Source organism: Cervus canadensis, chromosome 12 (genome assembly GCF_019320065.1).
Source record: "Cervus canadensis isolate Bull #8, Minnesota chromosome 12, ASM1932006v1, whole genome shotgun sequence".
NCBI classification, from domain to species: Eukaryota; Metazoa; Chordata; class Mammalia; order Artiodactyla; family Cervidae; genus Cervus; species Cervus canadensis.
Window position 1 is genome coordinate 8,075,393 of NC_057397.1, and position 23,794 is coordinate 8,099,186.

The 23,794-nt window shown below is 54.7% G+C and overlaps 1 protein-coding gene across 2 annotated transcripts in view; it reads right to left on the bottom strand.

Annotated features, from left to right (window-relative positions):
- Positions 1–23,794, bottom strand: part of SLC45A4 (solute carrier family 45 member 4) — a 65,922-nt gene that overhangs the window by 16,464 nt on the left and 25,664 nt on the right. For both annotated transcript variants that reach the window (XM_043483346.1, XM_043483348.1), the window contains exon 3: positions 14,048–14,689. In XM_043483346.1, the coding sequence (XP_043339281.1) occupies positions 14,048–14,291 (244 nt within the window). In that variant the 5' untranslated portion in view covers positions 14,292–14,689. The remainder of the gene's footprint in view (positions 1–14,047; positions 14,690–23,794) is intronic.

The following is a 23,794-nucleotide window of genomic DNA, read 5'->3' on the forward strand; positions in this document are numbered from 1 at the left end:
GGGGCATCAAGTCTGTCCCAAGCCTCGTGGTGGCCACTCGGCCCCGACTCAGGTTGGTGCCTGTACAAGGCCTGGATGTGCTGGCAGACAAGGTCTCTCCCAGCCCCAAGAGTCCATGGTCTTAACTGGGGAGGGACCCCAGGCACCACCTTATATGCTGTGATTCACAGCTTTGGTTTTAACAACAAGTGGAGCTGTGAGGGGTGCAGGGACTCCTGGGGGCGACAGCGGACTTCCACTGCCTCGGCAAAGCTCACAACACCTACGTGATGTCAGTGAACCAGGAGCTCACACACAACGCGCCGGGATCGCCCAGGGGCTGAGGACAAGTGGCGTACAGACGAGTAGGCAGGAAGGCACGCGTGTGTGCTACCTTCCTGTCAACACAATTCGACTGTAAGCGTGTAATTAACTTTTAAATAGTGGATGCGCTCAGCCAAGGGCCCCGAGGAGTCCTGGAAGTTGGGGAGCCAGCTCAGGCACACCCCGGGCTGCAAACAGCAGGGCCTTCGCAGCCTGCCTCCTGAAAACACAACGGGAAAACTAGCAGGCTGTCCGGAAGCTTTAAAAACGGAATTCTTATGAAAGGTTGTACCACCTTGACCAAGAGAGATCTCGAGCACTTTTGAAACCCGCTGACCAGGGCTCGCTTTCTCACAGCGGCAGGCAGCACAGCTGGCTGGGCCGTCGGGGGCCACCTCCCCTGTGAGAATCTGCACAGTAATGCCATCTACAGGCTGGGGGAGGATCAGGTCGCTGGACTAGCGGCTGCTGGCATGGTTACTGTGGGGTCCGCACATCTTGTTTCTAAGAGCAGGGAACACCTAGCTCTCTCCTAGTTCACGGCAGCCTCCGGTCTGGCCCAGCCGGAAGAAAAGGAGAGGCTCAAATCCTGATTCTACACTTTCTGGCCATGGAGCCCTGGGCAAGTCACCTACTTCCCTGAGCCCCAACTCCCGTGGCGCAGAGCAGCCCCGTCCAGGGCTGAGAGGAGAGGGCCAGGTCCCTGGGGCAGCCTGGGAGCCTCACTCATGGCCTGTTTGACACCGAGCTTCTGTGCCCAGCCTCGCCTCTCTCCACGCCGCCCGCCCTGGTGGTCAGGCAGCGTACCGCTCTGTCCGACCCTGGTCCTAGACTGCTTGCCTCCGGCACGGTCTCACCATGCTCTGCCTGCAGCGTGGCAGGGCCCAGAGCCGTGACAGGGGAAGGCGGTGGCCCGGACCGGCCCCCACACCAGGCTCCATGCTGAGCCTTCTTCCTGGCCTGCAGTGGCCGCCCTGCACGCTGACCTTGGAGCTTGGGGTTGAAGGGAGTGTGCTCCCTTCGTGTTGGCCGGCTCTCCCTGAGGACAGGGGCTACGGGGCCCCTGCAGGTGGGGGCTCACTCCAGCGATGCCAGTGACCTGCGCCCCAGCACTCTGCTCACCAGACCCAGAGGCGAGGCTGGGCCTGACCCACACTGGCCGCACCACTGGCCACCCGCCCCACGTGGAGAAATCCACAGCGTGAGACGTCTACCCTGCTCTTCATTTCAGTGAAACGATTAAAATGCATGAGCTGCACGTGAGGCCCCGTGCATCCACCACGAGTGTCCGATTACAGGGGCGGGCGCCTGGGGAAGCGCTCCCCAGCCAGGCGGCAGCTGCGTCTACACGGGCTGCGTTTCCCGTCTGGCTCTGGTTAACTCCCGCTTTTCAGTCACACTCTAGCACGACGAAGGTGAAGGAGAGGAGGACGCACTCACAGTCTGAGACTGCGGGGAGGACGTGGGGACCCAGGGCTCCAGCTGGACCTGCGGTGGAGCGCTCTGGGCAGCAGAGCCCCAGGGGCGGCGGGAAGGGAGGTGCTCAGGGTCGGGGTCTCGGCCAAGGCAGAGCTCGGGGCCCGCACGGAGATGCCCCGGCATCGATTAGAGCAGGCAGCGACACCCGCTCACCGTGCCAGTAATAAACGACAGGGAAAGGGACACGTGTGAACATCTAGAGGGAATCTGAGGACACTTAACTTGGTTGAAACTGATAAAGCCCGACACTTGTTAGAATCGGTGCCGCCTCCCCCGCCACCCTGAGCCGAGCCTGTGCCAGCTGCCTCCATCTCTACTGCCCAGGGCAGGGGTCTTCCAGTCGTGGTCAACAGCCCAGCAGGCAGGCGTCCAGCCCTCAACGGCCTCGGAGCGGGGCTCAGGCTTTCAGTTTTCGCCCAGTTTTGCAGCGTGAGCTACACCTCCTGGGTGTGAAGCGCTTTTCCAGGTTTGCAGATAAAGTACTTCTAACACAACCATTCCCAAGTCCTCACAAGGACTGGCAGTTCCTTCAAGTTTCTTTCTGTGATGTTTCCCTTGAAGCTTACAAGCTTTAAGATACACTCACGTGCTCTCTCCATTTAAACGGGGGAAAACGACCTACACTGCACCCGAAGACAAACCCTATCCTCACACCATTCCCATCATTTATACATGTATGCATTTTGCATGGGATTTAAATAGTTGGCTTTTTAATGACAAAATTACCACCATCTGGGACATGTCTTGCTGGTGGACACACTCTACACTGACTGCTTTTAATAGCAAGAGAGCGTTTGTTCCAAAATTTACCATTTAAAAAACTCCTGTGATTATAATCTCGTTGCAGGTTTAAGAGAAACACTAAACATTTAGAGTGATTCCCTGGAGAGCTCTGCCTTGACGAGCAGCAGGAGGCCTGTGGGCTGGGCTCCCGCGAGAAGGGACCACGCAGAGGACAGATCACCCTGAACCCCAGCTCTGTACTACCTGGTTCCTCATCAGTCCAACACGTACTTGTAATGCCCTGCTAAAGTTTATTTGACTTCTTTCTGGCTTTCGTTACAAAGTGACATGACCCCTTTCTGCAGGAATAAGTGACAGCATCGTCTGTCCTTTCAGCCAAGTGCACGCTCACCCCTCAGTGTCCACAGAAGGCTGGCCCCAGGACCCTCCCTGAGCATTTTCACAGGTGCTCAAGTCCCTGATGCAGACATCTGCAGGTAACCTACAGGTATCTGCACGTCCTCCCATACCTTTTAAATTGTCTCTAAGATTACTTACCTAACGCAACATAATTGGTCCATTCATGCTTTACTAAGGCTCACGTGTGCAATACTGGCAAAGGACAGAATCACTCAGATTTCTCTGGAAATCACCTCCTTGGAGTGGCATCTAAGGCCTGCTGTGATCTGGCCAACAAGGAGCCAGAGCTTCCCGCACAGGACTTGGCACCAAGCTTGTGCCATTCAGACTGAGTCACGGCTCCCCTGGCAGGCCACACTTCCCTCTGTGCCTCTCCCTGCCACGCCGCAGGCTGGAATGTGGCAGCGACTCACCTTCACTCACTGACCCCTGGGCACCTGGCGACCAGGAGGCCCAGGGCCGCCGCCCCGCCCCCTCCTGTCTGTGCCCGGCTCTCGCCTCCTGTCCCGTTTCCAGCGCCCCCACGCTCGCCTTCAATGGAGAGGGCAGTGGCCTGTATTCTGACTGCCCTTCCTTCTCCAAACCATAAATCACAACCTTGACCCCAGGCCCCGTGAGCGCAACGCGGCACAGTGTCAGAGCTGGTGTGCGGAACCGGTGACCTCCCTCCAGGCCTCCCCTAACCTGCGACCCTTCAGTCCCTGGAGCGCGGAGCCTGTCACCCGACAGGGACCCCCACGTGCTCAGCCCCCGGCCCCAGCGAAGCAGGAGCCTTGGCTGCTCACCCCGCCCAGGCATCTGGCACGACGCCCGGCACCTGGCAGGTAGGTGCTCAATAAGCGTTTGATGAAAGAAAAACAGGCGTGGAATTCCTTGGGAAAAACGACTGCGGCTGACATTGCATTGTCTCTAAAATACAATGATCTGAAACACAAGGAAATCCAGACTTCCCAATCCAAACAAAACAGTCCTGCATGACAGTTCTTCAATTATTTCATCGAACTCCAGGAGATTCTGACGGACACCTGCCTGTCCTTCCAGCATGCTGCTTGGGCTTTGAGGGGACCGCAAGGGTCCCTCGGCCCAGGTGGCTGTCACGTCAGGGCCCCCAGGCACGGACACACGTGTGTGTCTGGAACTCTCCTCCGCGGGTGAGCATGGGCCCTCTGCCACCTCCCAGCCCGGGCCATGTGTCACCCTTCAGGCTTCCTCAGTCTCTCGTCAGCAGGAAATCCAGTTTTCAGTCAGAGAGAATGGCCAGTCCAATTTTTTCCCACATTTAAAAAGCGGGGATAAAATATCCACCGTGTAAAAGTTGCCTGTCTAACCGCTTTGAGGTTTCTGGTTCAGTGACTTCAGGGACATGTCCCCTGCTGTCCCCACAAGACCTTCACCTGTGAAACTGAAACTTCATCCTGTTAAAGCCCCCCGGGCCCCGTGCTCAGCCCCCACGTCCTCCTCCTGGGTCCTGAGCGGAGGTGCAATCACACAGCGCTCGTCCTCCTGTGTCTGGACTGTTTCACCGGCACAGATGCCGGTGAAGGCCCATCTCATCCGTTTACCGTCCTCCTTGGCGCCCCAAGCCTGGCGGGCACACCCGCCCCTCCCCTGATGGTGCTCTGGGGTGGGGGTGGGAGAGGGCCTGGAGCCCAGGGCTCTCTGCCTGGGTCTGCGTCCCAACCCGGGGCAGCCTGGGGACCCCTCCCCGAACACCGGGGGACCCTGCCCTCTGGGCCTGCAGACCAAGAATAAGCCCAGACAGGGCGGGCGGGTGCCGGGGAAACCCATCTTGAGAGCAGCTCCGATAACATTCTCTAGGCCTGCACAGCATCAGCTTCCACAGATGCGAAAACAACTGTCAGATCAGAAGCAACACAAAGACCCGCTCCCCCACCCGGAGGAGGATGGCCAAGCCTGCTGGGGTTGTCGCTGCTGAAGAACAACGGAAGCACCAAAGCAGAATCTAAGCTCACGTGCTCTGGGCTGCCCTCGGCCCAGGACCGAAGTCCCGCATGGGGGGTGGGGGGCGCCCGCGCACTGAAGGGCGGCGGGCTGCGGACGGGCATAGGGCCCTCTGCCCATGGGGACGGCCAAGGTCCTCATGCCGTCTCCTGTGCTGGCCGCCAGCGTGAAAGCCTCCCGCCAGGGGCTGGAGGGCCTGTGGGCATCGTCTTGGGAGGCAAGGTAGTGACATGGGCTGGGCGGGGTGTGCCCCCCGGCGGGGCCCAGAACCACCACTCCAGCGTCCCCCGCTTGGCCCTCTTCCCGGCCTCCTTCAGCCGTCCCTCTTTCGGGGACGCGGCGGCCCGATTCTCTGAAATAGCCCTTAAGTGACGCAGCTTTGTGCAGAGTGCCAGGTGACCCGCAAGAACCGGACAGGGGCGCCTCAGGAACTGGGTGGCACAGAGACCGAGGGCAGCGGGGTGCCAGCTCTTGGACAGAACCAGGAGTGCCCCTGCAGAAGGCCCGGGGGTCACTGTAGACAAAGGGAATTCCCAGAAGCGCGTCTGAGCTGGGGAAGCACTAGGCGTGGAAAGCAGCTGCTGGGAGGGCCACGTTGGAGGCCTCACGCTAAAGGTGCCTCATGACCTGTGGGCAACATCCACGTTCGCTCGAGAAGGGTGCAGGGCATGTGCGTGTGCTCCGAGGCACGTCTCCTCTCAAGCCCATGCAGCATGCCGGTGCACACGCGGGCACACTCCTCACTTTGGATACAGCACGAGACCACAGCGCTCAATTCTCACCAAAGACGTGTGTGTTCCCGGGCGCTGCCCGATGGATGGCAAGCGCTCGCCTTAGTCGGTGGCACCAGAAGGCACACAGCTTTACAGACAGGCAGTGAGTTCCTGGGGGGTGGGCGGGGGGCTGGATTATGGGTGTGGGGGTGCAGACGGGGGCGGGTGACTCAGCGTGGCCGCCAGGTCACGGCCCCACTCAGCTCCGCCAGCGCTGGCCTCAATGTCCGCTTTGCTCTGCAAATCCAGGGAGCAGAGGAAAGTGACTAGCACTTGCGGCACTTCAGGCTCACATGCTTTCTTTAAAGCCGGCTGCTAAAGGGTAGGTTTTTCCCACAGGAAGAAAAGGTGAGGCTCCAGTTCTGACACATCACATCCTAGGAATTCTGATTCACATTAAGTTAGGACTGAAAGTGGGAAGACTGCTTTTTTAAAAAAAAAACAGACATATACGAAATGAACAAAGTTTCGCCCCTCCTGAATGAGACAGACAAGATTAAACCTAAGCTTCCCCATAAATAAATGTACATAGCACTTGGTCACTCCGGGACAGCACAGTGCACCGCCCCCCACAACTTCCATCAGGAGAGAAACCGGCATCTGTCAGCTGAGAGGCCACAGGACACCCTTCTAGGACTTTCCTTTTCCTTCAAGGGTATTTCCGGAACCAAGAAGAAAACAGTGGGGGTGGGGGGGAGATGTCTCCTTCCCAAGGGGAAAGCTGCCTGGGACCAGACCGCGTCAGTCCAGAAGGGCTCCGGAGCTTCATGGGGGTCCGCTCTGGCTCTGGACAGGCTATTCCCAGACTCTCCTCTGACAGGTGACCGACCCCTGGTTCCCACTTGACCCTGACTCTGAGGCCAGGCTCATCAGAAGCACGTGAGTGCACACACACACTAACACCTGCATGCACACACAACACATGCACACATTACACACATGTGCACCATATACAAGCGCACACACAATACACGCACACATTGTCCACGTGTGCACACATATACATGCATGCACACATATACACACACACACAGGGCATGCAAACACGGGCACCTACCTGCAGTGCCAGGCTCGCACCAGGAGTTGGTCTGCAGAAGTTCCTGGGCAGCCTCTCCTCAGCCCCCAGACCACCGGCCCTGCAGGAAGCAGGCACGGATGCTGCTACTCCTAGCGGGGCCCATGGGCCCCCTGCCCACTGCATGTCACATTCTTACCCTGTTTGCCTGCAAGCGTGTGGGTCTTACTCACCAGAGCCCCACTTGGCACTAACAAAGCAACAATTTTTGCTGCTACTCCTCCCTCCTTGGCTTCCCAGGTGGCTCAGATGGTAAAGCGTGTGCCTGTAATAGGGGAGACCCGGGTTCGATCCCTGGTAGGAAAGATCCCCTGGAGAAGGAAATGGCAACCCATTCCAATACTCTTGCCTGGAAAATTCCATGGATGGAGGACCCTGATAGGCTACAGTCCATGGGGTCACAAAGAGTCAGACACAACTGAGCGACTTCACTTTGAGCCTGAAGCCTAAGAATGTTCGTATCTTTAAAGGTCCCCTCCAAAAGCTGAGATGTTTGACTAACGGTGTGGGGATCTAAGGTATAAGAGATGCAGCCTCTCAGACAGGTGAGAGGGGTGATGGAGATGCTGAAGGCACCTGGGCCAGCCCCAAGGTCGGAGCCAAGGTGGGCGGGCCCACCAGGACGATGCAGCAGGAGCCTGGAGAGACCGACGGGCTTTCTGCTCCGACCTGGACCTGGGCTCTCGTCTGTCTGGGACGCGCTCTGCTGCTGGTGGGGACGGCGTGTCTCAGGTCACACATGCGGGAGAAGTCCAGGAGGAGGCTCGTGGAACCTGCTCCTCCAGGGACAGAAGCAGGTGCTGAGGACAGGAGACGGACGGAAGTCTCACTTCCCTGACCTCTGAATCCCGAACCTGGTGAAAAGTGCTTTGGGTCCAACAAAGCAGAGGACCAGTTTTTAAAGGCCCCTTCCCTGCAGAGGCGGACGGAGAACCTGTGGCTGCCCCAGGCCTGCGGCACGTTCTTCCAGCTCGCGGAGCTGTGGTCTCAGGGCTGCTGCCTCCGCACCTTCCCGAAGGGGTGGGCGCCACCCGCCCGCACCGCCCTTCTGCCCTCTCTGCGGCCCGCTCAGTGGGACCAGGAGGGGCGGCTGTCCCGGCCACACCCACCTGCCCCCTGCCACTGTCCGCAAGGCCTGCTGACTCGGTGCTGCCCTTGCAGAGTCAAGGGACGGCTCTGCTGCTGGTCTAGAGACAGACCAGCAGAAAGAGGTGCTCACATGGAGTCAGAAGCCCTCGCCACAGGTCCCGGCCCAGCCAGGCAAGGCCTTCCTGCGTCGGGGCCCCCGTGGACGAGCGCTGCGGTGTCCTCGATGGCGGGGGCACCTTGGACACCAGGGCCAGCAAACACACATAGATGGCTCACAGTGCTGCGATTTAAACGGCACTTTCCAAAATTATTCACCTCTTTACGAAAAGAGCGTGGTCATTTGACTTCCTATTACACCCCCCACAGGGCAGGTGGCCAAGCAGCCACTAGTGTCAGCAGGTCCAGGATCAGAGAGAGGAGTGAGGAGGGGGTGGGCAGAGACCCTGTCCCCTAACCCCCTTCACAGAAAGATATGAAAACATAAAGGCTCCATCACCCCAGAGCTGGAACCAGACAAGCCCTGCCAAGGCTATTGGTCAACACACGTGCAACTAGCTGAGGATCACAGGAGACAACTTGTCACCAAACACCAAAGCCCCAAGACTCGAGTTCGTGTGAAAGAAAAACAAAAACGCACAGCTGAGAATGACAACTAGGACTATCAACAATCCAGCTCATGTGACAAACCGAATTTAAGAAACAAACCAAAGTAAGTACTGGAACTACAATTCTTTAGTTCCCCACACCCAGGAATGCAATAGGCCAGGCCCAGCTGCCTTCCAGATCATAGCAGGAGTGGTTATCTTTCCACTGAGAACCCGAGTCCTTCCTTGGGGAGGTGGACCGGAGTGAAGGAAGCACCATGGGGTCTGAGTTCTGACCACCAAGCTCCTGACAGCTTGGGTGCGGGCCCCCTCAGAGGGGGCTGGAGCTCACCTCCCTGCCAGCAGGCTCCCTCCACCTGTCAGACCTGCTTCTGGGCAGGTCCCCCACACCCTCACTGCACGGTAGTCCCCAGTGGCGGGCGTCCCAACCCGCGGCCACCCATCGAGGACCGACATGGTAATTTTGTGGCATGCCGAAGGGCAGTGGCTTTTCTAGAATCTGTATTTTCTATTTGGCTGGAATAACTCTCTCCATAATTGCAGGTATCTCTGGAATCAGCTCCTCCTGCAGGCCGGCGGCCATGCTGGGCAGGCGTGGAGCTTGAGGAGCACTTGCCTGGCTTAGAAACCACCACCTCGTCCCAGGTTCCTGCAGCCTGGGCGGCCCTCAGCCTGCACCTGCCCTTGGGGCAGTGGGGCGACAAGGTACCTTGAGGACTGACAGATGGGGTCAGTATTGAGGTCAGAGTCGACCTCCTGGGCCCATGTGTAAGCTCAGGCCACAGCCGAGGTGGGGAGGGCACTCCGTCTTCCAGCTGTGGTTCCCCAGGTCCTCAACGCAGCAGACTTGCGATGTCAGGTGAGGGGCCAGGCAGAGGGCTAGGGATCTCAGCGGAACACAGCCCCCAGCAGATGGAGCAACGAGCTCTGTTCATGGATGGCCATCGGACCAAACCAGAAAGGCCGGGATGCTGAAGCTGAACTCGGGCCAGATGCTTCAAGCTTTAAACACAGCCCATGTGCCCCTGGTGGGCTCCCCCAAGGCAGGTGCACCAGCCCTCCCAGCCTCTGCTTCCTCATGTTGTCACCAGAAAGAAGACCTGCCGGCGGCAGGGTGACCAGCGCTGCGTCCACAGCATTTACCTGTGCCCGCATCTCCACCAGAGACAGGCCCAGTCATTCACAGGGCAAACGCGTGTGACGTGAATGAGAGGCAATGCATGTGGCTCTGTTGGGGTGGACACCGAGTGGCTCCCTGGGGAATCCCATGGGCCTTCTGTGTCACATGCATCAATGGGTCTGGAGGCCCCAAGACCCTGGGTGGGATCAGGCCATCAGGGACCAACTCTAGAAGGCAGGAAACCAGGAGTCTGGGCTTTCACAAAGGCACATGGACAGGTTGGGCATCTAAGCTGTGTCACTCATTCTTTCCTCCCACAAATACTCACTGAGCCTCCCCTGAGCCCGGGGCACTAGGTGAGCATCTGAAACTGCCCTGGGCCCGGGGGGTAGGGGCGGGGGGACGGGGGAGATCATGCAGAACAATGATGGGAAGACCACACTTCAGTGCCTCCTCGAAGCCTCCCAGGTGGGGAGGACATGCACAGGCTGGCCACAAGAGCCCAGCCCAGTGATGGACTCGCCACACAAGTGATGAGCAAGTTGATCACCCCTGGACAGAACTGGATGCCCAAGGGCAGACATATCTGATAAAGGGCTTTTTAATAAAGAACCCTTGCAACTTATTAATGAGACAAACCACCTGATTGAAATATCAGCAAAAAAATCTGAGCACGCACTCCACCTAAGACACACTATTGCCCAATAGGCACAAGAATAGTCGCTTAACATCAGTATTTGTCAGAGAAATGCAAGTGTTCTCAAGGACGTGGGGAATGGTTGGAATGGTCTCTTCTTGTAAAGTAAACCTGCACTCCTTGGTCTCTACTCACGGGAAATGAAACACAAGTCCACAAGAGGCACAAGAATAGTCGCTTAACGTCGCTATTCATCAGAGAAATGCAAGTGTTCTCAAGGACGTGGGGAATGGTTGGAATGGTCTCTTCTTGTAAAGTAAATGCTGCACTCTTAGGTCTCTACTCATGGGAAATGAAACACAAGTCCACACAAAGACTCGTAGGTGAGGCTCAGAGCAGTTTTATTTAGAACAGCCCCCAGATAGAAGCGATCCAGACGTCCATGAGCTGGTGAATGAACAGGGGGAGGGGCGGGGGGCGACCAGTGGACCACCTAGTGCAGCAGGATGGGCCGCCGAAGCATGGCAGAGACCAGGCCACCCGCTGCGTGATTCTGCTCATACAAACTTCAGACAGGGCATCATCACGGCAGAGGCAGGCCCCCACCACGCAGGGGCACTGACGCGAAGGGCCACCAGGAGGCTGCTGGGGCGGCGGAAGCACTGTGGTGGTGCTTACACCTGCAGACACCTGTCAGGTGGGTCACACTGTCCACACCGAGACAATGGCTTCAGCTACACACACACACACACATACATGCACACGTGCATACACACACATATGCACATGCACACATACACACACATACATGTGTATACATACACGTGCACGGACACATATACATATATGTACACACATGCACACACATATACACATATACATACACACACAAACACATATGGATGGATGGATTTGGCAACGCTGGGTCTTAGTTGCAGCATGTAGGATCTTCAGTTTTCATTGTGGCATGCCAGATCTTTAGTTGCAGCATCTGAACTCCTAGTTAAGGGATGCGAGATCTAGTTCCCTGACCAGGGATCAAACCCCAGCCCCCTGCATTGGGAGCTTGGAGTCTTAGCCATTGGATCACCAGGGAAATCCCTGTTTCAGATTTAATCATTATTAATATACAAAATCCAATAATAAACATTGTATTTCTGGGTGTGACAGACCACTTTAAGAAGCCCTGACTCAAATTAGAAAATTCTGACCACTACATTGCCTCTAGGTCCATCTATGGTTTTTCCAGTAGTCATGTATAGATGTGATAGTTGGACTATAAAAAAAGCTGAGCACTGAAGAATTGATGCTTCTGAACTGTGGTGTTGGAGAAGACTCTTGAGAGTCCCTTGGACTGCAAGGAGATCCAACCAGTCCATCCTAAAGGAAATCAGTCCTGAGTTTTCATTGGAAGGACTGATGTTGAAGCTGAAACTCAGTACTTTGGTCACCTGACGCGAAGAGCTGACTCACTGGAAAAGACCCTGATGCTGGGAAAGGTTAAAGGCAGGAGGAGAAGGGGATGACAGAGGATGAGATGGTTGGATAGCATCACTGACTTGATGGACATAAGTTTGAGCAAGCTCCGGGAGTTGGTGATGGACAGGGAAGCCTGGCGTGCTGCAGTCCATGGGGTCGCAAAGAGTCGGACACAACTGAACTGAACTGAGCATTGTCCCAAGAGTGAAATTCAAGTACAACCTTGAGAAAAGGATCAGGCCTTATTGTCTGGCGCCTATCTAAGCCCATCTCAGAACAACTCTCATTAAGCTCCGCTCCTTTAGCCCACGGAAACAGCTTCTGCCAGAGTCCTTCCCTCCTGTGCACTGTCTAGGGTCAGTGACAAGGGTCACCTTCATTCCCTTTGGGTCGTCCTGTCACAGTAAATATGATGACAGTGGTCCTGCTTCTCATCAACACTGGTGCATGGTCACATGGAACAGACACACTTGCAACTTTCAGAAGCTATAATTAATGCATAACCTAGGCATTATATAGAAAAATTAGAATATACATTACCCTGGATTATCTAAAATGGATGCAAGTCTCGTGTAGTATGTATATATGCAGAACCACACAGTGAAATGTAAGCTGTGTGGAAACAGATGCAGAACCTGTAAAGTGTGAAAGTGCCAAGGAGCTGTGTAAGCACCAGGGTGCTGGGCCATCATACACATGACCTGTCATCAAGGAAATGCTCCCAAACCTCCACTCCTGCTACCAACCTACTTCTCAGTAATCAGAGCCATAACCGTAAGAGATCATAGAAGTTAAATATGGGACCTGGCTCTGACCACCTGAGTCTGGCCACACTGCTTTCGTAATGACCTCAACCATGAACCCACACCCCTGCACATCAGAGGTGTGAAATAAATGCCTGGTCAGGTTCTGTGCCACCGCACACGGCCCTCCTGGGGTCTGGCCACAAAGGTGGTCTCCAAGCCTCTCCCTGCACCGCTGCCCCCCACCCGAGAGGTCTTCCCAGGCCCTCCAGGGGTCGGCGTCTCACCTCAGCTCTCCTCCCAGCAAGGCAGGTCTTGCTGGGCTGGCCACGTGCCGGCTCCCAGCACCAGAACGAGCCACGTGGGGACTGCCAGACATGGTGCTCTGTCTGCCCCGAGTGGCCTGGCACCTGGGGGCACGGAGGAGGCAGAGCAGAGTGAATGCAGGGATGGCCAGCATGCGGACGGAGGGCAGAGCACGGCCCACGCGGTTCACAGCTCCCCAGGAGAGGGTCTCGACTCGTCCAGGCGTGGGCCGTTCCTCCAGCCTCACGTTGTGAAAGGTGACAGACAGACACCTGGGGTGTCACAGGGAAAGCAGGCGGAAGCACAGGGACGCGAATGCAGAGAGTGACCAGCCTGCCCCTTCGGTAACGTGGCTGATGACACGGTGCGGGCCGGCATGGCACTGCTGAGCTGGGACCCGCACCAGCCCCTGCCCACAGCCCTGAAGGGGACGCCGCTTCACCCACGACCTGCGCCAGGCAGGCCTGAGCGTGCGCTCTAAACAAGAATCACGCCATCGTGTTCAGAGACAGACACATTCCTGGGATAGCCAAAATAAATAAGAGTTTAAAAATATTTTACAGCGCACATGTGCAATTCTAGAATGAAGCATGCTTCTGAATAGTTTGGCTCCTTACCTGGATCTCTTACAAAGTTGGGAGCTTAGCGATTTTAAGACTTTCTTAGACAATGAGAAAAATTAAATATTCTGACCATGTTTTTTTAGGGCCTGAGACATTCCCTGCGGTAATGTGGAAGGGATGACAGTATTTTCAGAGTGTATCTCTGAGAATCTCAGTATTTCTGGAAATACCCATCATTCAGGCACCTAACTTCCACAATAAACTTCTATTTAAGCCAATAACAAGATGAAAATAAAGAAAACAGCATTCTTCAGAGTTTTCTACAGCGAGGCCTTGTTCTGAGCAGGTGCCTGCCCTGTACCTGACCTGCGATTCATCTCACTCTACGAAAAAGCACTTGGCGGGGGGGCGGTTCTCACGGGCTCGGCCAGGATGACATGGTTGGTGGCCACACTGGGCGGGGGGGGGCCTCACAGGCTCGGCCAGGATGACGCAGTTGGTGGCCACACTGGGGGCGGGGGTGGGTCCAGGGCTCGGCAAGTGGCACCTCTTGGGAGGCAAGCATGTGCCAGGTCAGAGCTTCAGAAGGTCACATGCGCCCAGACACCCAGTACCACCTGGCCAGGGCCTCTGACCCCATGTAAATGTCTGGAGGACCACCCCCGCCCTCCCTGCCCGCTGACACAGGAGGAAAGCCCATCAGAGGAGGCTGCCACGAGGGGAGACCGGGGACGTGGTCAGCCCGTGTGCACCCACGTGCAGGCACTTACCGATCTGTAACAGGACTGGCGTGACCAGCGCCGTCTCCATGGCGTAACAGAACTCCCTGCCGAACATCACGGCCCCGTGCATCACCCACAGGCGCGTGGGGATGCGGTCGATGGAGCCCTCGCTGACGGTCTCGTCCCGTGTCTCCGCCTCCGTCCTCCCTGGCTTCTGCAGGTCCAGCAGGGGCACTGGGAGCTCCTGAACTTGCATAGATTCTGCGTCGGCATTCTGCGGAGCCATTTTCATCACCACCAAAAATATATATATATATCTCTTTACTCTATCTAAATAAATAATTCTATCATATATCTTTAAGGATAAATTAAGACGTCTTCGCTTTCTGCTTCAGCTGTGCTCCTCCGGCAAGTAACACTTATATTCCTCTTTGTACAAACAGGTATCTTGAAACTTCTCACAATCGGGTGAGACATGCAGCAAAACAGAACGATTTTTGGTTGGATTGAACATATGGCTTTCTGGCTTACTGTGAATTAGAGTTAAAAATCCATAAATGCCATTCAGTTAATACCAGTTTCATCATCATTACTGAAGAGGTGCTGAAGCTCCGTTCCTTGCTGCTGAGAGGCGGGCAGGTGACACACGGAGGTAGGCCGCCGGCGTGCCCCATCGAGTGACTGGGCAATCTGCAAGGGAGCGAGAGCCGGTCACATGGGCCGGGGCCACCCACCCCCACCCGCCATCCGGGCCTGCCCGGGGCCCTTGGTTCTCTGAGCAGAGGACAGAGTCACCTGCGGAGAAAACAAAACCAGTCCCCGGAGAAACAACGTTTTCCAGTACGGAATCGATCCTGGGGGAGGATATAGCTGGGACAACATCGGGAGACGGTAAGAGAGAAAAGGGCACGGAAGGAGCTCCCCGTTTCTGCTCCTTGACCAGGCCAGGGACCAACCACGGGCGCTGGGGCCCTAGGGCCAGACGCTGACCACCACGTCGAGGCGCACTCCAGGGGGCGCAAAATCCGGGCCCTGGTCCTGCGTTCCCACCCTGGTACCGGGGACCCAGTCTCCACCTGGACGCACACGCCAGGAGCAGGTGCCGACTGCCAAGAACCTGCCTAGAAGCATCCCCCTCGCCTCTCCCCCATGGAAGGCCAGACAAGGATGCGCTTACATCCCTGCTGTCTGGATAGGGGCCTCCGTTCAAGCTGATGGGACCTGACATCACACAACAAGAGACTATATTAAGATAGGTCGGTGGGTGGATATCTTACCAAAAAATTTCAATTGTTTTAAATAAAAATATTTCTTCTTAATATTCACTTAACCCGACATCTAGTTCCTACTTTCCACCCCAGAAATGACCAGAAGTTGAGGGGTGGTCTTCACTGAGCCCCCTTCTCAGGGAGCCTTGGAGGTGATAGGGGGTCCCTGGCCCGGCTGCTGGCAAAGCTGAGCTGCTGACCCTGGGGGTTCAGAGCCCCTGCCTCACTCTTCCACCAAACTGAGGCTTTCTCATGCTCTCTTTCCTTCCACCAAAACTTCTCGGGCAAGCACGGGTCCAAGGGATCCAACCTATGTATCTGCTTCTTATGCCTTCAACTTCACTACAAGTTCACAACTGCAGCCTTCACCTGCGACTGCTATCAAACTTACAAATGTCCTCTACCATACAATCAATCATCTCGATTAAGACCAGTGTTTCCAAACTGTCACCTTCCTACAATCTTTTTTTAAAAACATGTTATCATGACACTTTCTCATGTACACAATGTAAACAGAACAGTATTAAAGAACCCAGCCTGGACCCTTAGCAGCACTCTCTCATCCCACCCCTGATCAGCCAAACTCTTGCCAAGAAGGACAGTAACCAGTTTTCTCTGAGACCCTAAGGACTTAATTATAATCTTCAAACCCATCAGTTCTGTCCCCTCACCCTGGTACCACTGTGTATATATCCTGAAAGTCAGGTGAAATAAAGCAAACTCTGTGAGTTGAAAGTGAAAGTCGTTCAGCTGTGTCTGACTCCGTGTAACCCCATGGACTACAGCCCGCCAGGCTCCTCTGTCCATGGAATTCTCCAGGCAAGAATACTGGAGTGGGCAGCCATTCCCTTCTCCAGGGAATCTTCCCAATCCAAAGATCAAACCCAGGTCTCCTACATGGCAGGCAGATTGTTTACCATCTGAGCCACTATCATGAGAAATGCCGGGCTGGTTAACGCACAAACTGGAATTAAGATTACCAGGGGAAGTATCAACAACCTCAGATATGCAGATGATACCACTCTAATGGCAAAAAGCGAAGAGGAACTAAAGAGCCTGTTGATGAGAGTGAAAGATGAGAGTAAAAAAGCTGGCTTAAAACTCAACATTCAAAAAATGAAAATCATGGCATCTGGACCCATCACTTCATGACAAATAAATGGGGAAAAAGTGGAAACAGTGGAATATTTTATCTTCTTGGGCTCCAAAATCACTGTGGACAGTGCTGCAGCCATGAAATTAAAAGACACTTGCACCTTGGAAAAAAGTTATGACAATCCTAGACAGCGTGTTAAAAAGCAGAGACATCACTTTGCAGACAAAGGTCCATCTAGTCAGCTATGGTTTTCCCAGTAGTCATGTACAGATGTTAAAAATTGGACCATAAAGAAGGCTGAGCACTGAAGAATTGATGCTTTCGAACTGTGGTGCTGGAGAAGACTCTTGAGAGTCCCTTACCAGTCAATCCTAAAGGAAACAAATCCTGACTATTCACTGGAAGGAATGATCCTGACCCTCCAACACTTTGGCCACCTGATGCGAAGAACCAACTCACTGGAAAAGATTTTGATCCTGAGGGCAGGAGAAGGAGATGACAGAGGATGACATGGTTAGATGGCATCACCGACTCAATGGGCATGAATTTGAGCAAGCTCTCTGGCAGACAGTGAAGGAGACGGAGGCCTGGCGTGCTGCAGTCTATGGGGTCGCAAAGAGTTGGACATGACTCAGCAAGTGAACAACAACTGCGTGTCGGAGAGTGAAGAGTCATTTCAGCGACAGCGAACACTGAGGCAACAAGGCTCTGCAGTTAAGTGCACTAGGATTATCTTAAGGCTGTGAGTCTCAGCCCTGGGGGCACTGGGAGATGCCTGGAGATGTTTCTGGTTCTCATGACTGGAGGCAGGGGTTGGTATCATGCTTCGGGGGAAGAGTCCAGAGATGGGTTCAACATCCTGCAGCCCCAGGGTGCCCCACAGAGCGACTGTTTCCTAGGGTTATTGTTAAACAAGAGGAAAAGTGCTCTTAAAAGCGCTGAAACCCTCATCGCATTGTGAATCAGTCAACCAGCCCAGAACTTACAAACTCAACCACACTTCCTTCCCCTTTGTTTTCTTAAGCCAGCCTCTGCCCAAAGCAGAAGAGGAGACACTGGTGAGCTCAGGACAGTGGTTCCCCGAGGAGGGGTCTAGGGTCAGGTTTGTAAGTGGGAAGGGGTGTGAGCTGTCCCCTCCCAGTCAGTCACCCAGGCCACAGGAGGTGGCGTTACCTGGCACTTATTTTCAATAGAAGGTGAGAGCCACCAAGGGGCAGTGAAGGAAGCCCCGCCAGCCTCCTGGCCTCGGTCACGTTCAGGCTGTGGGCTCCAACCCCAGGCCCAGGGCCGCACCTGCCCAAGGGCCTGCAGAATCAGCTAGAGATGGCCAGGAAGCCCAGGAGGCCGAGGCCGTGCGTGGGGGAGCGAAGGGCCTGGCGCCAGACCACCAGGCCAGTGCCGGCGCGCCCCCTCTGCAGTGCAGAGCGAGTCTCCACACCAGAGTCCCTCCTCACACCTGGGGTCCTCACCAAATGTCTAAGAACGGCCCAGCCACAGCCTCTGGAAAGAAAGTTGTGGGGGCTGAGCCCCTAGTGGTGGTGGTGGTGATGGTGGTGGCCGCTTGCCCTCCCGGGACTCTTCCAGGCAGAGGATCCAGCCACCTGCCGTCTCCCTCATGGTCAGGGGCGGGCACGGCCACCTAACTGGTCAGCAGAGCCTGCCTCACGTGGGGTATCTGCTGGCCAACCTGGCAGCCCAGGGACTGGGCACTTCCAGACTTCAACCATGGTCATGTGCTCAGTCTGCTCAGAAGGGGGCCTGGCTGGGCTGGGCTGGCGCTGTGGCCTGTCAGGGGGCTCACCCACCCTCCAGTTCTGGCCCTGCTGCTCCTTCGGAGGGGCAGCAGAAAGGACCCAGGCTTCAAGGCAGAAGAACTGCCCCCTCCTTTTCGCCGTGTCCCACCTTCCCAGTGGCCATCCAGTTGCTTCTGCATGATTTATGAGCCCACCCCCAGCACTCGGGAGATCCCGCCTTCCTCTCCCCAACACTGACTTTGTTTGCACTGGGTCTGTGTCCCTTCCATCCAGCGAGACCATCTGCCCAGCCCAGCAAAGGCTCTGTAGGCACAGAGCCCCCAGCAGGCCCTGAGCTGAGGACACACCTTCCCTCTCACGGTTTCTCCCCCCAGAATCTCGATTCACTCTGGCATGTTTATTTGCAAGAACTCTATGAGCAAATGACCTTTAAGAGTTTGACTAGCTCTTGGAGGGAAATGTCAGTATTTTTACTGAGATTTCACTGATTTTATAAATTAGCTGAAGGAGAACCGCCACCCTGAGGGTTGTCTCTCTACATACCCGAGTCCAAACCCAGTGCCTTTCAGGAGAATTTCAACACGTTCCTCCTCCGGTTTTGCACATTTCTTGTGAAGTTTCTTCCTAGTGATTTCATCTTTTCTGTGGCCACTGCGGACGTGATTTTCCCTTGCTTATACCTTCCCAGTGGCTGACTGTGCACGTGAAGGGTACCAGGGCTCGCTCGCGTCCTTGGGTATAACTCACACACAGTGAAAAGGTACCACTCAATCAGTTCTGATATTTCCAACACCCTGGCAAGTCCACGTGGATCCTTTCCCATCCAGTGAAGGCTCATGGTTTTGTATTTTAACTTGATATCCTGGTTCTCTAATTGTCTGAGTGAGAATGGCTGGGGGGAGGAAGCTATAACCAGGCTGACAGCAAGTCTAAGCAGCACCAAGATGCACCAGTCCCCAGCTCAATGGAGGCTTGGACTTGGGATCCCCTCAGTCCGATTTATGCACAGGACACGGAGCAGGGACCCAGGCGGCACACGCTGCCCCCTTCCTGGGCTCTGACATCCCCCCCCCCACCCACTGCGAGGGCCCCTTCTCCCCGGGGCTCTGCTCTGCAAGAAGACAGAAGGAGAGCGGCTTTGAGAAGAAAAGGAAGGCGTGAGCAAGGAGGGTGTCACTCCATTTAGGGGACAATCGGACACCCCCAAGCCAGATACACTCTGGTAGTGAGGAGCTGCGAAGTACTCACACAGCAAGCAAATTGCTTTCTTTACGGAAGCTGTTTTCGAGAAAGGCTAGAACTGTTAATTACAACATCTAAAACCGTGAGAATGCTTTCTTCGGAAGCACCTGATGTAAAAGGCCCAAGCTAAAGTGTGACAACACATGGAAGGAATCAGGACGACTAGGCTGCTGCCTCCCGAAAGCCCCCTCCTGACTTGCTGGCAAGAGTGGAGAGGTTTCCGCTGTGACCTGTTCCACTAGGCTCTTCCGAGCCCGGAGCGACTCTGAAGTCAGGCCTCCCTCTGGAGCCTCCCTGATGACGACCTGGCTGTGATTCGCAGATGCACCGAGGCAAGTGAAAGTACAGTTGTTCCAATCAACAACTTCCTCTATTGTCCTGCTTCTAATTTCAGGGTGCCTGGTGCCAAAGCATGTGACTTCCTACAATGTGCCGTGTAGAAAAGCTGGCTGTAAACTTCACGTCATCAAAAATTTAACTGAAGCATAATTTTTTGACAGGCAATTAAGAGTCTATGCAAGTCACAGTATTCGACGGGAATATGACCTTGAAGGTCAGGGACCCACACATGCTGGAGAATGGCAGGAGGGGGGTTCAGGTGCCTTGGCTCCTGTCTTGGCCCCACGCACATGCATGTGCACCGAGTTCCAGGCACCGGGACGAGCAGCCCGTGCTTTGTGGTGTCTGGTTTGTGGCAACGGCTGTTTGATTTGTACATTCACCATCTAAGTCAGGCATCTAAGTCTACCCTCGAAAAACACCCCAGAAATGGAAATGCTAACATTTTCATAAGGCATCGTCAGCTATTAGCCTCAGATAACCCACCCAACCAAAGCACAGCCACACCCCCCACCCCCAATCAGCCCACTGTGGCCTCCCCCTCCAGACGAGCAGAGCAAAGGTGACTAACCGAGGACAACGCCGAAGCCGGCAGAACCGGGCAGACAGCTGCATACCAGAGAAGACCAGCTGCTGGACCAAGAGTAAAAAAGGTGTGAAATGGAATCAAGCAAAGTCAAAGTACCCCTGATATGAATGGGGAAAACATTCTGGTAAAAATTTGTTTATAAAGTTACGTCCTTCAAAGCATTTCAGAAATGCCATTGATTTCCAACATAAAATCAACGCCGTATCAAGAGAAGAAGAAGGCAGGCCCCAGACTGGGAGAAAATACTTGTAAAAGACACAGTGATAAAGGATGCTATCCAAAACAAACCCGACTGTGAAGAAATGAACAACTCAGTTATAAAGGTGGGCCAAAGACCCGGACAGACAGAGCTCACCGGAGAAGACAGAGGTGGCAGACGAGTGCAGGGAAGATGCTCCACACCCAGCGCCTGTCGTCAGGGAAACGCAAATTCAAACAGCAGTGAGACACCCCTCCACGCCTGTTAGAACGGTCCAGGCCCAGAGCACCGACAGCACCAAATGTAGACAACAATGTGGAGCAACAGGAACCCTCATTCACTGCTGGTGGGAACGCAGACTGGTATGGCCACTTTGGAGGACAGTTTGGTGGCTTCTTACAAAACTAAACATACTCTTAGCATGCAATCCAGCAATTGTGTTCCCTGGTATTTGCCCAAAGGAGCTGAAAACTTATCCATAAAAAAACCTGCACATGGACGCTATATAGCAGCTTTATTCACAATGGCGGAAACTTGGAAACAACCCAGATGTCCTTCAGCAGGTGAATCAACAATCTGTGGTACATCAGTGAAATATTAACCAGCACTAAAAAGAAATGAGCCATCACACCATGAAAAGCCATGGAGGAGCCTTAAATGCACATTAATTCCATGAAAGAGGCCAATCTGAGATGGCTACATACTGCCAGATTCCAACTACAGGACATGCTGGAAAAGGCACAGCTATGGAAACAGTACCAGGACCAGCGGTTTCTGTCCCCCTAAGGCAGGAAAGCAGAGAGTCTTGGACTTCCCCACGTGGTGTCCTGTTACAGGAGCCAAATGGACCGGCACACTGGATCCGTGTGAGTCAGGAAGGCCATGGGAGCACGTTTGAAAATGCAGACTGCAGGGCTCCCCTGCGTCACTGAGCCACAGCTCTGGGGAAGGGCCCGAGGGTCTGCAGGCCTGCTCGCTCCAGCTGGGAGCCTCTGACCGCAGGTACCTGGCCCAAAAACCCGAGGCCCCTCTAGGTAGAAATGACTGGTCCGTGACTGCATAAACTCGCCTGTGTGTGTTCCGTGCCACGAGACCTGGCTGAGGGCACTTCAGACACCGAACACCACATGCTGGACGCGCCTTCTGATCGGCTTGCTGGGAACTTGGTGCAGGGAGAGGGGGCGGGGGAGTAAGGAGGCATGTGACTGCGTGTGTCAAATACTCTGAGTATGCAGAGACTGAATCAAAGGAAATCTGGAAAGGGGCCCCAGGGAGCGAGGGGATGAAAATATTGCTACACTGTAACAAGCCAGTCTAATTAAAGTGTTTCTCAATGGATTAGTATCCCAGCAACCAGCAGGAGCTGCGGCCCAGGCACTCCAGTGCGCTTCTCCCGGACGGCTCTTCTGTGACTCCCTGGCCCGGCAGGCACCCTGGTCCCTCCCCAGACAATGCCCGGGACCTCCCCATCAAGGGCACCCAGCCTGGGCCAGGCTGCCCACTCCTCTGGGAGGCTGGCTCACAGCCCTCCCGGCAGGGACGCGGGGATGTAGCCCCTCTTGTGCATCCTCAGGACAGGAGGCAGCGCACCCTCCTAGAGATGGTTTTTTAAATTCCTGTAAACTGGCATACTGCAACTTACTCTCAAAACACACTCTACTTAAGAACTACTTTCTAAAAGTCATTTCTTGGGAAGAGAGGGTACAGCAGGATGAGGGGGAGCACGGAAGGCTCAGCTCCCCTCCACCGGATGACCTGGGGGGGGCCGGTCTGCTCTGATGAGGGTGTGTGGGAGCCCCCTGCAAGCCCCACACAGAGCACGCACGCCGCCGAACAGGGCTCCATGCTGCCCCTGCCCTCATACCCTGGGGAAGCTGTCGCTCTGGACCCCCTAAAAGCACAGCATCAGGTCAAATAAGCAGAAGGGCACATGGACGCAAACGTGGCAAACTCCAGTGACAGCTCATATGACAGCAAAAATGTTTAATACTGAATCATAGCAAAGCACATACCATCTGGACTTCCCTGGTGGGACAGTGGGTGAGAACCCGCCTGCCGATGTAGGGGACACGGCTTCAATCCCTGGTCTGGGAAGACTTCACGTGCCACGGGGCAAGTAAGCCCGAAAGCATGAACTACTGAGCCCATGTGATGCAACTACCAAAGTCTGTGTGCCTAGAGCTTGTGCTCCGCAACAAGAGAAACTTGTGCACCGCAACGAGGAGTGGCCCCTGCTCGCCGCAACTAGAGAACACCTGAGCACAGCAACAAAGACCCAGTGCCCTCCACTCCCCCCAAAAAACCCCACATGCTCTCCAACTTCCTAAAGCTGGGGGGGGGCAGGGCATTAGGATGGAGCCCGAGAACATGCTCAAACAGGAGCTGTCTTCACCCACTGCTGAAGGAAACTGAGACCCACACTTGAAGGAAAACTCAGAACGCTCCTGTCGGAGGAAATGACCCTGAAACAAGGACAAACTGCTCTGTCCCCAGAGAAAATATTTCCATGACTTTCACCTTCTACTGAAAACAAAGACCTGTTCACCTGACTTCTCACCTCTGACCTTCACCCTGTTCTCCTTCATTTGCACGTCAGGTGAGTAGGAGGGTTTTTGTTTTCCAATTAAAAATCTCTGAGAGGTTTTTTGCCTTCTTCTTCTTGTAAATGTTTCTAGCATCAATTTGCCAGTTTAAGCCACTGGGGTCAGGATAAAGCTTTGGCTGCTATGGAAACAGCAGCAAGCTTTTAAACCACACTGCACCTGGAACCCCAACTGGCCCAGGAAAACCAAGCTTTAGGATCAACCTAGGGCCGACTGGGAAGCCACTGCCAACAGTTCCAGAGGAGACTGGTATTTCCCCAAAACTCAGCACTTCATCTAAGGTACCGGGCCAGGTACCAACAAACACAGACTCTGCCGCCTACAGTGTGTTAGAGACGGGCTGCCGAAGGGGACGCGCTAACAAACAAACATTGTTTTAAAAAATGAAAACAAAGACTCCTCACTTTACATACATACAATCAAGAACAAGGAATTCCCTGGTGGTCCACCGGTTAGAACTCCACACTTTCACTGCTGTGAGGCTGGGTTCAGTCCCTGGTGGGGGAACTAAGATCCCATAAACCTCAAGGAACAGCCAAGAAAAGAAAAAAATACAGAAACAGACCTCAAGGACAAGGGTATAATTAAGGGTTACCACTAAAGACTGCAGAGCTGTAATGAAACCTTCTGATGGTACTTGTATCAAATCAAAGCAGTGTCCAGAGTCCCCTCACAGGCAAAGAGGATGCAGCGCTCCATGAGGAA